Source organism: Triticum aestivum, chromosome 5B, assembly GCF_018294505.1.
Source record: "Triticum aestivum cultivar Chinese Spring chromosome 5B, IWGSC CS RefSeq v2.1, whole genome shotgun sequence".
Classification (NCBI taxonomy): domain Eukaryota; kingdom Viridiplantae; phylum Streptophyta; class Magnoliopsida; order Poales; family Poaceae; genus Triticum; species Triticum aestivum.
In genome coordinates this window covers 620,200,823-620,217,648 of record NC_057807.1, presented here as the reverse complement: position 1 = coordinate 620,217,648, position 16,826 = coordinate 620,200,823, and the positions used below count along the sequence as shown (strand labels likewise).

The following is a 16,826-nucleotide window of genomic DNA, read 5'->3' as shown; positions in this document are numbered from 1 at the left end:
CACATTCAATAGACAAAGTAGTTAGTTTGGTGCTTTCACTGGGGGCAAGAAGTAGCAAACGCAATGAAAGAAAGGATAAATGTCCAGACGAAGATATCATAACACATGGAGGAGGTGACTCTAGTGGGTTGAAGTGGGAGCACAAACAAATTGACTTAGAATGTGAAGGAACATGAAATGTCCGGACGAGTGACATCTAAATAGAGAAGACTCCTAGCAAGATGATGATAGCTCGTCAGATTAGACAAAGGCTCACCGTTAGAAGCACAGAAGTGGACGTTCAAGCCCATAGGAGTCTCAACAGTGCACTCAGCAGCAAGAGCAGCATGAGCAAGAAGATCTTGTATATACTAATCTTGGGAAATAAAGAAGCCATCTGAGGTAGAAACCTCAATCCCAAGAAATTAGCGAAGAGGACCTTGATCAGCCATACGAAACTACTCAGCTAGACGAGCCTTCACAAAGGCAATGTACTTAAGAGTCATTGCAAGTGATGGTCATGTAATCGACATATAAAGTGCAGGATCATGAGCACTCGCTAAAAACCAACTACATTCACCATCAAGACGAAACGCTCAAGCCATGCACGATGGGTTTGTTTAAGGCCATAGAGAAAGTGACGAAGATATCATATCATGCCACCAGGAACAAAATACCCTGGTGTTGGCTACATTAAAATAGACATTCTTGACATCAAGCCAAGATAGACCAATGGCGAACATAAGCCATAATGAGAAGTTTGCGAAGAGTGGTCATCTGGGCAATAGGAGAAAATATCTCACCGTAGTCACAACCATGTTCCTGATGAAAGCCAGAGGTCACAATACAAGCTTTGTAACGTTCAAGAGAACCATCAAAGTGTTAACCTTGTAGACTAACTTACAAGTGATGGGACGAGCACGGGGAGTAACAATAGCTGTAGAATTTGCTGGTCTTAAACTCTTTCACCCATATTAGGCACATAACCAAGTGTCAATGACATCCGACGCATGGTCAACCTAATGAGTTGCAAGTCTTTGACTTCCTAGCGAGCCTCAATGGACAAGGGTAGGATGCGAGGCTATTGTTATCTTGTCAGAGATCTTTTCGAAAAAGTACCGTTTTGCTATCCCCTACAACGACTTTTATCACACCCCTGTAGATATCCGACAACTGAAGGATGTCCCTCCACCAGAAGGATCCACATATCAGAGGAGTGTGGGATCTTGTCAGTATAATATGCAGACCAAATTAACTCACTATTGTAGAACTATGCAACTGTTTGAGCAACAAACCTTGATTCTGCACCTCGAAGTTTATAACACCCAGTCCACCTCTATCTTTTGGGCGACAGACCATGTCCCAGGAAGCTAGCGAGTTCCCCTTGACTCCCATCATCAGTTTTTTACGCCATAGACAGTACCTACATAGTTTATCAAGATGTTCAATGATCTTGGGGTGTACCTTCATCAAGCACATCACATAGATGGCCAAAGATGTAAGCACGGAGTTAACCAACGTAAGCTTTGAACCATAGCCAAGCAGGGAAGTAGCCGTGTGCAATCTTCTTTGAACGTAAGCTTGACTGGCTTTACCTTCCCTCCGCTGCCACGCTGCCAGTCTCTCCACCTCTGTTGCCTTACCTACAAGCTCTTTTCAGTAGTGGCATCATCACCTTGGTCAGCTGTGTGGCTCTCGTCTCCCATCCTTAATTTGACGTGGCCTTCTTGGATCCATCTCCGACGGTGTGTCTTTAGACTGTTGGGGTTGTTGATGGCACATCTGTCGAGTGTGTCTACCTTAAAAAAATCTGTCGAGTGTGTCTTCTTAGTATAGTGATGAGCACAAGGACTATCGTTGTTGTGATCAAGTCGGTCGTTGGATACGTATTTCTCGGGTGACTTTTGACAAGTCTTCTTTCTACCCGCGTCCATCTTCCTTGACCCTTTCAGTGGAGGACATCTCTTTCCTCACTTTCCATGACACATCTGTCACAACTGTTGAGCCCTTGTCCATCCGTCCTATTGCCGCTGCTTCTCTGACTATTGTAGATCGATGTTGCCATCTCCCATGGTTTCCTCACCTCGCTTGTCACAAGATTCTGCACCTTCATCTTCGGTTACTTTGTCTCCATCAACTGAGTCCACCACGGTGATTCCTCGTATTCTTCCATTGTTTCCTCCCTTTTATACTTGTCGTTCATGTGTTGTGGTTGTTTCTACTGATGTGCCATCTACTTTTGATGTGTCATCTTCCTTGTCTCAATCTACTTGTGGCTTGGGTCCTCCTTTGCTTCCACCTGTTCATTACCCTTGGTTTTCCAAGTGCCGACCCTGTTGTTATTGAGTCGACTTCTTATGTGAAGCTGTTGTTCACTCTGAATGGCAGTTTGCGATGGTAGAGGAGCTTGCTGCTCTTGGGGTGCACCGACACGTGTGATCTTGTTTCTCTTCCTCCCCATGTCTGTGCCATCACTTGTAAGCGGGTCTACAAGGTTAAGACTCGCTCCGATGGTTTTCTTAAGCGTTACAAAACTCGTCTTGTGGCTTGTGGCTTTCAGCAGGAGCATGGTCATGATTACGATGAGACTTTTGCTCATGTGGCCCATATGACCACTGTTTGCACACTTGTCGTGGCCTCTGTTCGCCACTGGTTTGTGTCTCAGCTTGATGTTAAGACTGCCTTTCTTAATGGTGAGCTGCGTGAGGAGGTTTATATCCAGCCACCACCTGGGTATTCTGTTCCTGATCATCCGTCTTCTTCTCTCTCTCTATGGCCTTAAATAAGCCCCTCACACCTATTTTGGGCGTTTTGCCTACTGCCACTGGTTTTTCAGCGTGCGCTCATGATCCGACGCTGTTTGTCCACTTTTCTACTCGTGGTCGGACTCTTTCTATATGTTGACACATGATCATAACTGGCAACGACCCCGAGTATATTGCCTTGTGAATGCCCGTCTTACTGAACGGTTTCTTGTGTCTGATCATGACTTCTATTTCTGATCATTCATTCGTGCAAGAACAAAAGCTCTATTAGTTAGAACTTAGAACAGTAGTTCTTGTAGGCACAATTGTCGTTAACCCTAACTTTTAATACTGATGCTAAGAGGAACAGTGCCATATAATTTTAAATTTTGTTATTCAATCTGATTTTAGTACTTACCAGGGAGCCATAACATACTATCCAACTTTAACTTACTAAGAGGAACAGTGCCATATTCAGGAACCTTTTTGCAGGCAAAGTGTTTTTTTGTATATAAATGAAGTAGCACATATTATTTCCATCTGTTCTTTTCCAGTCTTTTGTGATGCCACTACCAACAAACTGTTTATTAAAAAACAGTAAAGCTGCACAATGATTTGACGTCCTCAGCCATTCAATCGCGCTCGCTAGGGGTTCAGATCTGCTAGTCATCCCACTGAATTTCTTTGAGTCGTTGGCATTCGTAGTCTTTTTTTTTGTGAGATTGCAAAACCTTTGTGAGTCGATATATTAAGAAGAAAGAGTATGGTTTACAGGATGTGGCAGCATAGCTACAGGATTAGTTTAGGTGCTTTGGTCTCATATTTCTTATGTAATTATGGTATGACAAAAATTATCATTTCAGGTCCTTATCAAACGTATTTCTCCTTTAAACGTTAGCTTGGTCTCCGTGCATGCTATCCGATTATCCGAAGCAAAACTAATCCTTTGGATACCAGCGATGGATAAAGACGTGGAGCCGTGTCTGTTTTCCTGGGGACAACCAATCCTTGAGGAGTCCCAAAGATTTGAGGGGTAAGTTAATTTGTTAACATCTGAGCAAACAAAGTTCTTATTTTCTAATGCCAATTTACAAGCCGTGGTTGTAATTTCAGTTTTTTAGCTTCAGCCTGAAGTCGTACATAAATGTATAAGCCTTCAAGCATGGCAAAAATGTGATGTGTCTTTCGGTTCAGTTTGCCATAAAAATTAATTCTACAAGTTCTCTTATACAAAATTGCAGTACATAGTTTGATTCTGTTATCAATTCGATTTTAGTTTGTTCTCCCTGAAGTTTATGTGCGAGTTTCTGCCATATTATAATAGCGGGGAGAAGCCTTGAGAGTATACGTGACTTATTTGTGAATCTGAACGTTACGACTGGTCATATCCAGTATAGTTGTTGAACAAATATTCTAAGCATCCCACTGTCAAAGCATCCTAGCTGCATTTTTCGTTCATCATTATGAAATATGAATAGAGAAGTATAGCTGGGCTAACTGAGGTGAGCCGAATTTCGTTAACATTAACAATTGCCCAAGAAGAAGCAACAACTTAGCCCTTCTCAGCTAACTTTACCTTTGGTTCTCCATCAGTTAGATGACATGATTACAAATTTTACAACACTAATTACAATCTGTTCAATTAGTTTATGTGCCAATTCTCCATTCTGTTTTTCATATTGCAAATGCCTAAGTCATATCTCTGCCTATAAGTGATACATATGTGCTTTCAAAAGTCGTACACAACGTGTGATCCTTTCCACCGTCCAAATGAATTGTTATATTCAATAAATTTGAGGCTGCCTCGAAGCCTCCACCAAGAGTAAAAAGGTAAAAAGTCCCACATTACTTCAGAGGTTCATAGACCTTCAGTCAACATGCATATTTGTCTACTGTTATTTAGCTCCGAGGTAGATTTCCATTTCTTGGAGGCTCGAATGAATAAGACATTTCAATTATTATCTTATTTTATATTGTGGTGCAGTACATAAATCTAGAAGATGACAACAGTAAAAATATTTTGTTTGTGTTGTTGAAGATCAGCTTGATTTTTTGACAGGCGCAATGTTGGACTTGATCGGCAGAAGCAATTGTATTGACCTGCTACTTCATTACTTAATTAACTAGTTTCGGATAGGTGAATTTCTTGTTTACCATCCTACAACATTTCTGCGAGAGTAAGGACAATTCGTGTTTTTATGTATGTACCAAGCTGGGATTGCTATATATTGTTTGTGTTGTCCAACATACTACCCATTTCTTCAACCTTGCTTTGCCAAAGGTATCATTTACTTATTGATATGCTTGAAAAGTTTTTTTTCTGTAGTTGTTTCCGGCATAATCTTCTACAAGTGAATCATATTGTTCTGTTAATTAATATTTTCATTTGATTATGAGGATTGAGGCTTGAGTTTCATGATCCAGGACTCCAGTTCGATGTTTGTATTGATCCGTCCTCTTTTTTCTAACTAGGTAAGCTAAATGACTGCTAGCACTAAATTTACATTAGATCATTTTTTCTTATGTCGACATATATAGCTAATCTCAGTTATCTTATGTTTTTTTGCTGCCATGATAGGCCAAATTTTAATTTTAGGTTGTATTGTGCTATGGTTTTCATTGTCCTCTCAGCTAATGGGGTGGTTTGCAATAGTGGCATGTTCAGTTTCCACCATATAACTAAACTATATTAATGTACATTGGATGAATTTACCACTGTTTCATTACCAGCTCTTTCTCTATCTATCAACTCTATTGGATCCTACCAAATCTTTGTAAATCAGGCAATCCAACATGAAAGGATAAACTTCAGGATTTACTGAGGGAAGAGAGTACATCCAAATTTTGCTGCCACGATAAGCCAAATTGTATTGTGCTACATATTTTCATCTTCCTGCTCAATGTCCACTGTATAACTAAAGTATATTCATGTACAGTCGTATGATTTTACAACTGTTACTTGCTCTTTATATGTTCATTCTATTGGATTCATCTAGATCTATGTAAATCAAGGAATTCAGTATGAAACAGTAAAATTCAGGATTGACCAAGGGAAGAGAGTGAGGTGTAAGATAACGAGGCATGTGCAGAAACAACAAAGAACCAAGGTAGCACACACTTGCACTTTGGAATTGAATTTTCAGTTGTTCGACATGTACTAACATTCAGATTATCCAGTAAGTACGGTGCATTTAATTATGCAGCACAACACCAAGCCTTGCAATATTAATGTAAGTTAGCGAGCTTCATGTTTAGCAACATAGATCCATGTTATATTGTTTAGATAACAATGATTGTTCTTCTGATCAGCAAGTCTATCAGTTGCTTTCTTATTTGGTCGAGTGCAACATATATGCCTCAGTTCTGAATGGACAATTTTTACTTGATCTTTTCTTTACAGTGAGAATAAACCTTATGCTGCCATCATATTTTCTCATTCCTATTGCAAGCTCTCCACATGTATGAATTGACAACATCTATAGAAAAATACATGAAGAAGAGACATAGATTTTTTTTCTCGAGATTTATGGCTAAAGAGGAAAAAGAAGAAAACATGGATTCTGCTGAATTTCTAGTATTCAGATTCACCACTAAGAGATGGAGATTTGCTTGCTTCACATTTGGAATAAGTTGACATTGATGGATTCACTTGAGTTGAAGTTCACTTTCTTTTCTTTAAGCATGTAGTCATTTTCATTATATTTCGTCATTTTTCGTTTGTAGGTTAGTGTAAATCATGACACCATGTATATGGAATTTTGTTTTGATTAATCTTAGAGAAGTGCCTGATGAGGAAACAAATACTTTTTCCTGTCACTAACAGTAATATCTGTGCGTCCCCAGTTTGTTTGCCAATCCTGTTATGCATGCATGGGTAACAATAGTAAATACTCCCTCCTTTCCTAAATACTAGATAGGAAGTGCGGCTTGCCGCACCCCCCCCCCCCCCCCCCCCCCCCGGCCCAAACTCATCTAGTCTACATAATCATGACCCATCCTTAAGAGAACATTCTCAAAAGAAGCAAATTTACCCAATACAAAGTTTTCATTAGGCCTCAATAGCCAAGGACACATAATTCACTCATAAATAGCATATACAATTAGTTATTCTCTTAATTTTCGGGAGACGTCGATCATGCTAAGTTGCAGGAGCACAATCAATAGGACTTCAGCAGGCTTGCAAAAACTCAAATCATACTATGATTATGCTAAAACACAACAAAAGAAGAAAATATGTATAGAAGTGTATGAATTCACTGCTTGAACTATCATCTACCATAGGGGATGAGCAAAAGAAATCTCAGATCCTAGAGTGAATGCCTGTATTGCGGTCACAGACAATGGTACTAATGGGACTCTAATTCCACCAGCTTCCATCTTGATTGATTCAGCAATCCGCACAAGGATCAACTTCTCTTAATAAATGAAACTTCAGGTCCCTGAAGATGCATTTGTTGCAAGACAACCTTTAATACATATGAGTTCAAACCAGGCCAAAGAATGAGAGAAACGTATAAAATGTCAATCAGACCATATTGTAATTATAAAAAATTAGGAAGCCATATCATTCGTTGGACTAATATATTGGAAATAAAGAAGCATGATAGTCAGAATAGAATATAGCAAGAATATGCAACTACACACATCAAGTGTAGCCGTGGTGTTCACAGCCGAACAGTACAATTACCTAATAGGCCGATCTTTTGCCCTACATATCTTACTATGGACATAACACAATCCATATTTAATTCATATAACAATGAGTCAAATTCTGGCTTGCTACTTGGCTAATAGCCACACACAAAAAAACTCAGTGTCAACAGGGAGGACTAACGAAGTAGACTTAACTATATATATGGAAAGCAATATATCTGGCCTGCTTCCTTGGACGCATATTATTTTTTGCATTATGACTTATGAGTCACATGAATAAGAACAATACGGAAACAATATATGACTCGGCAACTCGGGGGGTGGACGTCACACCGAGTACCCATGCAATGTTGATGACTCGGTTCACTGTCATACTAAACCACAAAATGGATATCAAGAGACAGCTGCAGGTCGAGCAAGAGATCCAGCCCAGAGTCAAGCAACCACCGATGAGATCCAGCCCAGAGGTCCAAGGAAGTGTCGTCGAGGTCTGGTCTCGACACATCAGGGTGGAGTCAGCATGTCTAAAGGATAGCACGATGGCGCGGTTTCTTCTTCCCCCGTCCAGTAAAGGCTAAAATAAGACATATCAAGCTGGAATGGTAACTTCAGAGAAATCACAACAGAACCAAAATCACTTTTCCAACTGTGTTCGACTAATAGAAGTAGCAATAATAAGTCTATACGACTAAGAAAAATCTCAGAGATAGAATGATGCATTTTTTTGAGGTGTGCAAGGCAAAGATAGACTGATAGAACTACAAAAACAGCGCCAAAATAAGTGTGCTTTATCCCTCTTCACAGCATGCTTTATCCAGGACCGAAGCGACTAATGTATCAGCAAACTATTCAAATCAGGGCCAAATAATGCTCATCTATATTTCATAATGCAAGTACCTTTGCATGATATTTTGATGCTTCTTCTCTCTTCTGATTTTTCTATGAATGAATGAAGGTCCTCAATTCTTCCATTTCCTGTAGAAGTTGGTCCTAGTACCACTCATCTTTGACCTTGGTCTCCGTCATTGTACCACCAGCCTTTGGTGTAACATGTGAAGAAGACAACGGTGCTTTCCTTATGTGTGTGTACCACCTAACATAATGCACAAACTTGTAGTAATAGGCATGCTTGGATAATCATAATCTAGATATAAACTTGATCAGAAAATAGAATAAGAAAAGATACTTACTTCAATATATGGTTGAAGCTACTTTCATCCAACACATAAATCTTGACAAAGATTTCGTATCTCGTACAAATCAATCAGTCAGCATCATAAGATAGAATACAAGTTACGCAGTAGGCATACAGAGCAAAGGCATTACTGCAGTACCTCATCTGTAGTAATCTAATGACTCTTGACAGGTAAATATGATGTATCATCAAATGAAATTTCATTAATAGAATGAAGAAATTCCAGTAGTGTCTGAGCATCAGACCACATAAAATCTGATGCCATACTAACTTTCCTCCATACGGTGACTCTGCCGTCTCTCTAGCATGAATCATATACAATAGGAATTTATAAAGTGGATCTCCCACCAAAATGGATTATACTCCCTCCGTCCGAAAATACTTGTCATCACAATGGATAAAAGGAGATGTATTTAGAACTAAAATACGTCTAGATACATCCCCTTATATCCATTTTGATGACAAGTATTTTCGGACGGAGGGAGTATAATTTAAGGTATGAAAGTATCAGAAAAAGGATCAATATGTTCAGATAATTCCAGTTCTTTACCATCACCACTTAACAAAAATAGCATAAAAGAGCAAAGTTATCAAGGTATTTAGACTTTTATAACATGTATCTGAAGCTAACCATGCTGATCAGTGAGGGCATCCTAAAGATTTTAGTAACACCATGAAGCACAGAACAACCACACGATGTCAATCATTGTCACTTTGTCAGGTGAGCGGCAATACCACAGGTAGTATATACGATAGTAAAAACGTAGATGTACAGACCCTAGCTGACCATATCGAAAAAAGCAGAGGAATGTGCTGTATTTTGCCCTGATTAGGTCCATCAAGGCCGCAAGGGACATATAGAGAATGTAGTTCACAACATCATCTCTTCCTTCTGAATTAGCTATTTGTGTTTCTCCCCTTTCTCCCTTGCTGCCATGCCCTGAAGTCATAATCGTTAGGCGTTTATAAACAGCCGGTGCACACATCTGTAATCTGAAAGCCGAAAACAAATTGAGAAAATGTGCAGAGTCCCACCCTTGCTCAAATACCCTTGCAAATGCAACCTGACCAATCTGAATGCATATGGTGAGGTGATAGCACACATAAACTGCAGTAGGATTAAGTCTTGGTTTTTCTAAGCTTACACACATAGAGAGCATAACCCAAACAAAATGAAACTAATTCATGGAATGGAAGGATATGTACTAACCATTAGTTATCTAAAATAAAAATTACTTTTTAATCAGGGTTTGTGTAATAGTAAATAGATCAAAATGGAAACATAACATCTTTACCAAATCCAAGAACAACATACAAAAAACTGAAGGATTGATCCTTTCCGAAGAAGAATTTTGGAAGATGATTTAACATTGGAAGAAGACTACTCTTCTTGTTTTTGGACCCAACAGCATACATCATCTAAAATGCTAACCTACGATTCAATTGCTAGCACCTAAGAAATTTACAGTGCGCTAAATGAGAATATGTTGTTCAGTGCCATAAGAGCATCAGTGAGCCATATATACAATAAATTAGAAGTGATGTAAACTTTCTTTGGCTAGCATCTTAATACATCTATTATACTGGGTCAACATGTATCAGCCTTAGCAAGTCAAAAAGGCAGTACATATCTTCTGGCTAGCCTGCTTCGCTGCCAAGAAGTGGTGATTGGCCGTCGATGACGTGTTGGTGGTGAGCCTCCTCATCGCTGGCCTGCTTCGCTGCCAAGAAGTGGTGGCAGCGGCTGTAACTCTTGTTGATTGCTGAGGAGCGGCGGCTTCCAAGGTCCAGCTGCGAGGCGATGAACGAATCATGAAAAGACACACAACAAACAGCTAGGAGCTGACCAAAAGCGAGCGAGAGGAAAGACACCTGGCCGACGGCGACGAGCAAACCACGGCAACCGTGACATCCAGATCGAGTGGGCAAGCGACCGAACTAAGTGAGGACCCTCACTGCTCTCCACCTTCCTCTCCCTCTCCCTCTGGCGCGTGGTGGTGGAGAGCTGGATGTGCGTGGATGCATCTTTTCACCGGAGAGCTCATCTCGGCGCACCCATCATCGACGGCTCGCCGTGCATCTCCTTGTCCACCAGAGTCTGCTGCCCCTCTATGACTCAAGCACAAGGGAGGGCCGGTCGCAATCCAATGGGGAGGAGGTTGGAGGCGTAGAGGAGGGCGGCGGCTTGAGTCGGAGAGAGGGAGGGCAGAGCAGCGACGGCGGCTCCAGGGCAGTAGTGGCGGCTAGGGTTTTCGTGGGAAGGGCGGGGAAGGGAGGAGAGTGGGCAGGTGGAGGGGAACGGGAAGAGAGGAGACCGCCTCGCTCTCACGGTCTCGCCCCCGTCGCTATTGGGCAGTTTTCCAATGATGTGAAATACCGAAAATGCCCTCGGCGGGGCATCGAGTTTACATGCGGTGGCACGGATGTTTCGACACTGTTTCGATCCACAGTGCCAGCTTTTGATCCAACGGCTGGCGTCTCCTCATCTCGTGATCGAACGGACGAAAACGCATCAAGGACCAGATCCGGCGGTCAGGAAGTGTGAATCGCTGAGGGCGATTGGTTACTCCCTGTATGTATCTTACCCTGATAAGTCTTTGTAGGTATTTCATTATGAACCATATACCGATGTATATAGATGCATTTTGTGTGTAGATTCATTTATTTTGCTCCGTATGTGGTCTATAATGAAATCTCTCCAGACTTATATTTAGGAACAGGGGGAGTATATGTCACAATCTGAGCAAAAGAGCTTGTTCAGGCGATCATGGGCAATTCATGTGTTAGGGAAGAGTGACTCATAACCAAATCCATCCATCAGGTTCTCCAAGAGCACTCTAAGTTTGCTATGCCATGTCGGCGACCTTTTTCGCAGGAAATGAAATGCTCATTTTGGGACTGGGCTGCGGATCTCGGTCTTGAATCCAGATGTTTCCATTGACTACAGACCTGGTGATTTGATATTTGCTGGACAATGGAGCGCTTGTCGGATTGTTTGTCCGGTCCTCGCAACCTCTGCAACCCTCGATAAGGACGAACTGTTTGTAGAACTTAGGTGACACCGACAATGTGACAAGAGATTCTCTTGATCTCTTCTACAGAAACCAAGAGTTGTTAAAATCTGGATACTTATTTGCCACAGCACCGACTACAGGGGTAGATAATCGTCTCATATTTGGATAATAGCTACTATTGTATCTACAAAGCTTGATGAACGCCATATGGCACTGCTAACATTCGCCATGAAGGCTTCCGCATTCACAAGCTGATCACCAAGATAGTCGTGCAGAATTTTTAGAATACGCTTCTCTTGCTATTTGTTTGGTGGCTGAGGGAATTGCAGCTGCAATACTCGATGTCTGGAAAAACCGATCTTGCTCGTTACACATTAGTTGCTGGTTGCAGGGGACACATGCCTTTTGTTATATTTCCATGTCTCAAAGGGTCGGATCCGATCTTGGCATTCCTGCCCTGACTTCACAAACAGAAGTGCGGTTAAACTATTTTCTGTTGAGCACACTTGTTCATCATGCTGTTTCTGAACTGCTTCCGTGTCATGGTTTGCGGAAGAAAGGCAACTCGCTATAGCGTGAATCTGGCCTGCTGAAATCTCACATCATCACGACTGTGATATCAACTTTGTTCTTTATGCAATATATCCGCTGCTACGTACATGCACAAATGCATGCATAGCCTAGTACGGGCTCGCCCCGGGGAAACTGCCGGGGAGGTGAACCCTATCTTGAACCGGCGCCCTGGTCGGCGCCGGACATATCCTGACCTTGCACAGGCAGCCTCTCTTGTATTGATGTTTCGTGGATTTTGAGGGCACTCTTTGCCGAAATGCCCTGGCAGCACGCAAATGATGCAACGAAGAGGATCTCTGCTGTCCTTTCTCCAATAATGTTTGCTAAGGCATCGACAACACTTGCCTTTGAAGCGGCCTAAGAAGGCCTCGCGGCCTGGTGCACCATTGATGTCCTGGAGTAGGTCCGAGCGCTAATACCCGATGGCTCCTTGCTTGTGCGTCTATTCCTTTGGATTAGACCTCCGTCCATCCCTCCTCCTCGCTCGAAGAGGAAATGTTGACCAGGGCGGAGTGCATGACCACGATGGATTTTTGGCACTGCTACTCAATCCGGGGTGATGCGCCAAGATCTGGAGTATCACAGGCATGCGTGGCATGGCATGGGATGACTCTCCACGTGCCAGGATTCGCACCGTCGAGGCCAGATCTACTGCAGACACGGGCGGGGACGCAAGCGAGTCTGAAACCTGCGACGGACCGCTGGGCGAGAGTGAGCTTGCACGAGACCATGGACAGCGGTTGGAGGTGGATTCAGAGCGAAACCTGGGAGGGGATGGGCGAGCCATAATGGCAGAGTGGGTGGCCGTCGCGATCGAAGTGGCCTATGATGCGGTGGGAGGAGCAGGAGTCTCAGGAACGAGACCTAGCGGGCCCTTTCGAGATCTACTCCGTTTGTCCGTACGAGTTGGGATTCAAAAAAGAGAATACACACCATAGAGAACAAGTGTGAGATGACAAGATGGAAGAAAGACACTTTCATTAGTGGTTTTTGTGTATGCTGTTTTGTTCTCCATAGCGCGCACGAATACCATACTCAGTATAATAGTAGAACCATATATTCATCCATAAACACTGCTTGTACAATAACACAACTTATTACCAGAATCATAACGGTACATATATACAGCAGGTCTAAACAATATATGGCGTCAAATCCGGCCGGCTGATTAATTATATATCACATCTGATCACACTGTGGTTATCAGAGCTTAATCATTTTATTTGTGCAATACGCCGTACGTACATGCACGCTCGCATGCATGCATGATGCATATAGCCTAGTATGGGCTCACCCCGGGGAAGTTGCCTGGCGGGTTGTAGCTGCAGATGATGAACACACCGTCGCCGCTGTCGCAGACGACGCGGGCGCAGCCGATGGCCGTCGAGTCGCGCCACACCACCTGCGTGTAGTGCCCGCACGACTCACCCTCGGGCGCCGAGCAGGTGTTGCTGTCGTGGTCGTAGTACTGCTTCTCCGACACCCACGAATTCACGGCGTCCGTCGCCGTCCACTCGGTCCCGCCGCCTCCGTAGAGGTTCTCCCCGTACGGCCGGCCATGAGGAGTATGGATCAGCTGGCAGTCGCCGCGGCGCTGATCCGCGTAGTCCTGCGCGAAGGCTGCCACCGTAGCGTCCCACGTCACCTCACCAAGGCCCACGTCGGCGCGCGCCGCGTTGTGGGCGTCCACGAAGTCCTGCTCCGAGTTTTGGGCCGTGACCGCCATGGCCGACATGAGAGCTACGAGCAGCAGCACTAGCTTCGTCGAGTACTCCATCGCTGATGAAGAGCTTACAAAACTAATCAAGGAAGATATATCTGTAACGATGAGATAGACTGCCACCATGCGTACGTTGTGTATTTATATTGCCTGCACATGATCGATTGCTTCTCTGAGGTATAACTAAGCTTGGAAAGTTTCATAGAAAAAATATATCTCAACGAATTACACTGGTCAAATTCGAAGCACATGTGCGCGCGTTGAGGTAGTCAGGTATAATCGTCCGCGGCCTGTTATTTCTTCTGATCGAGATTACCTCTGCCGATGTGGAGGAACTTCGTCATTTGATCTCGTGGCTTCATTGTCCGAGAAGAGGTCAGGTCGTACTAGTCGGGACACACGTACCTAGTAGCTAGCCAACTAGGTGCTAGTGGTACAAACGTGTAAAATGATTAAGTTCAAGAATATTTCTTTCGGGTTCAAGTTGTACAACTTGTTAAGGCAATTGGTACTCGCACACGTAAGAACCATTTTTTGCTTGTAATTGAGTTGTTCTAATACTGTGTGCCGGTTGCTACATAGGATTTATTTTTTCCGTTGGCGATAATATATGAGTAGCTAACATATCTCTTTTATTTTGCTTTGTCATGCCTCTGTCATTTTCATGTGGATTGCAACTTTCGTAACATCCCCCTACCCCCCTCCCATGCACCATTTTTTTATTACGTATAGTGGCTAGAAGCCAATTTGTGCTTCTCCTCGGAACAGGACAAAAGTCAATTTGTTCTTTAAATTGGAATGTTGTTTGTGGTCCTTGTTGTTAGCCAAATGAGTGTTAATTTTCTTGTTCAGCTTCAAGCGAGATTGATTTAACCTTGGCCATGGTCGCGGAAATCTTATTTTGAACGTACCACAACATGCTTTATATATAAAATGGGGCGTGAGCTTTTTCGGTAACGTGGCACAACTCAATCAGCGGAAAGTTGTTTTTGGCTCTTCTTTTGTCTTTCTAGCTATACTGCAACATTATGATCATATTGATGTCCTAGTGCATGGTACTTGGAGATAAGAAAAACTCGGCAACTATACAATGTGTGCAAGTAGGAGTGATGCAAAGTGATATGCCTCGGCAAAGTGGTCGATCGATGATACAACCGTGGGTGAGCAGATAGAGGCACGAGACAAGTAAAGGGAGTGTCAAAGACGACGGGAAACATGACTGAGATCGGCTGGAGTGGTGGAAGTTGTGCGCATGACCATGTAGCTATAGAAGTGGGACCCAAGGCAATGATTTGCCGAAGTAGTGGGATACGGAGTGTGTGTGTGCATTATGACAGAGTGGTGCATCGTGTGTGATGTTATCAGTAGAGCGAAAGAAATAGTTGACCGGCAAGAAGAGGAAGGAAAGTCGGTAATATTATGCTGGGTGTTTCTAGTTTTTGCTCGGCAAATTGGGTTTTATGCTGAGCACCCCATGAAGTAACACTCAACATACAACCGACCACTCAGCGTATGCAGTTTTTCTTGCAGTGAATGGCAACATGAATTCTGTCTGTGCAAGTTGTATCCGAATAAAGAGAATGCACACCATAGAGAACAAGTGTAAGAGATGAAAAAAATGAAAGAAATAAGCTTTCATTAGTGGTTTCTATATGTGCTGATTTTTTTCCATAGCAAGGCCACAAATACCATAATCAACATAATAGTAGAACTATATATTCATCCATAAACACTGCTTGTACAATAACACAACTTACTTGAATCATAGCAATACACACCCATTGCCGGTCTAAACTGAACTAGCCGTGCGAAGCCGCGGCGGCCTGCCGTGCTCGTGAAATTGCCCATCGTTGGTTTAGCTGTGATTTGTCCAGCTGTTGTTTTTGTATGAGAGATCAAATCAATGTAGCATAGAAGTTTTTTTCTATTGTAGAATATCAAAAGGAAGAGCATTTTTGTTGCTGCCGTTCATTGAAAGTATATCTCTCAATTTTCTGTCAAGGGCCTCAAAATGGTGTCCGTGTACCATTGGAGCACCATCCCAAAGTAGCATGTTTCTTCAAGCAAAAATGCATGAACAAAGCCCCTCAAGAATAACCGGACCATTAGCTAGATTTTTAATTGCCAGAGCAACCTGCATGACTTACCCACTGATCAGTATATACAAAATATATTTTCTTTTCTGGTTCAGTTCAGACACTTGCCAATCTATACCAAGAGTATCTATTCTACTGTTTAAAAGCTAGCGACAAAAACCAGACACAACATGTTTGAGATTTTTTTTTGTTATATGGTTTTAAAATTTACCAAATCGATAAGAGTCATGCTGGCAATCTTCACAAATTTATTCCCTTGTTTCCACATCACTGTTGTGAAGTCGAGATTTATTGTGCACTGCATTCTTCAAAGTAGAAACAACAGCCAAACAATCTGAATGATGGGATGGATTACAACTGTAGTCGGTGCTTTTAGTCCTTCAGTCAGGCAATAATTTCGGTTTCTTCAGCCTCGAGTCACAACATGAGAGAGAAGACACGGGCAATATGATAGACCCCTCCAGATTACAGCAGCTGCACCAGTGCTTCCTTGTCCAATATTAGCATCATAACCTGCAACCAATACGATTTATTTTCTGCATATATGCACCCAGAGTATCAAATAAACATAAATCATTGTCGGCGGGTTAACTCGCAAGAATTGATTGAACTCTTTCGAAGATATTTTGAGATGTTCTATTGAGCAACAACTGAACTAAGGAACACTATTTATAAGATTGCAATTTAACCTATAAACCCTGGAGAACCACTAGGCAGGATGAAGCCATACACGTCGCCTTTAAATCGCCGTGCCACCGCCTGTAAATTCTGTGCCCCACCGAGGCCATTTTGGTCTTTTTACATCCAGGGGTATAAATCGCAACCGCTCCCGTGGAGAAACCCTGGCCGCCG

General features: G+C 42.6%; 1 protein-coding gene and 1 long non-coding RNA gene across 2 annotated transcripts; both read right to left on the bottom strand.

Moving 5' to 3' along the window:
* Positions 1 to 6,738: 6,738 nt before the first annotated feature.
* On the bottom strand, positions 6,739 to 10,886 carry LOC123113680 (uncharacterized). Its single transcript, XR_006456122.1, has 4 exons — positions 10,444 to 10,886; positions 8,567 to 10,362; positions 8,274 to 8,469; positions 6,739 to 7,162 (listed from the first exon to the last, which is right to left on the bottom strand). It is a non-coding gene; the product is annotated as an uncharacterized lncRNA (long non-coding RNA).
* Positions 10,887 to 13,390: 2,504 nt separating this feature from the next.
* On the bottom strand, positions 13,391 to 13,973 carry LOC123117216 (pathogenesis-related protein PRB1-3-like). Its single transcript, XM_044538031.1, has one exon. It carries the CDS (start codon positions 13,933 to 13,935, stop codon positions 13,438 to 13,440), a length of 498 nt encoding a protein of 165 aa, XP_044393966.1. The 5' UTR covers positions 13,936 to 13,973; the 3' UTR covers positions 13,391 to 13,437.
* Between the last annotated feature and the right edge of the window lie 2,853 nt (positions 13,974 to 16,826).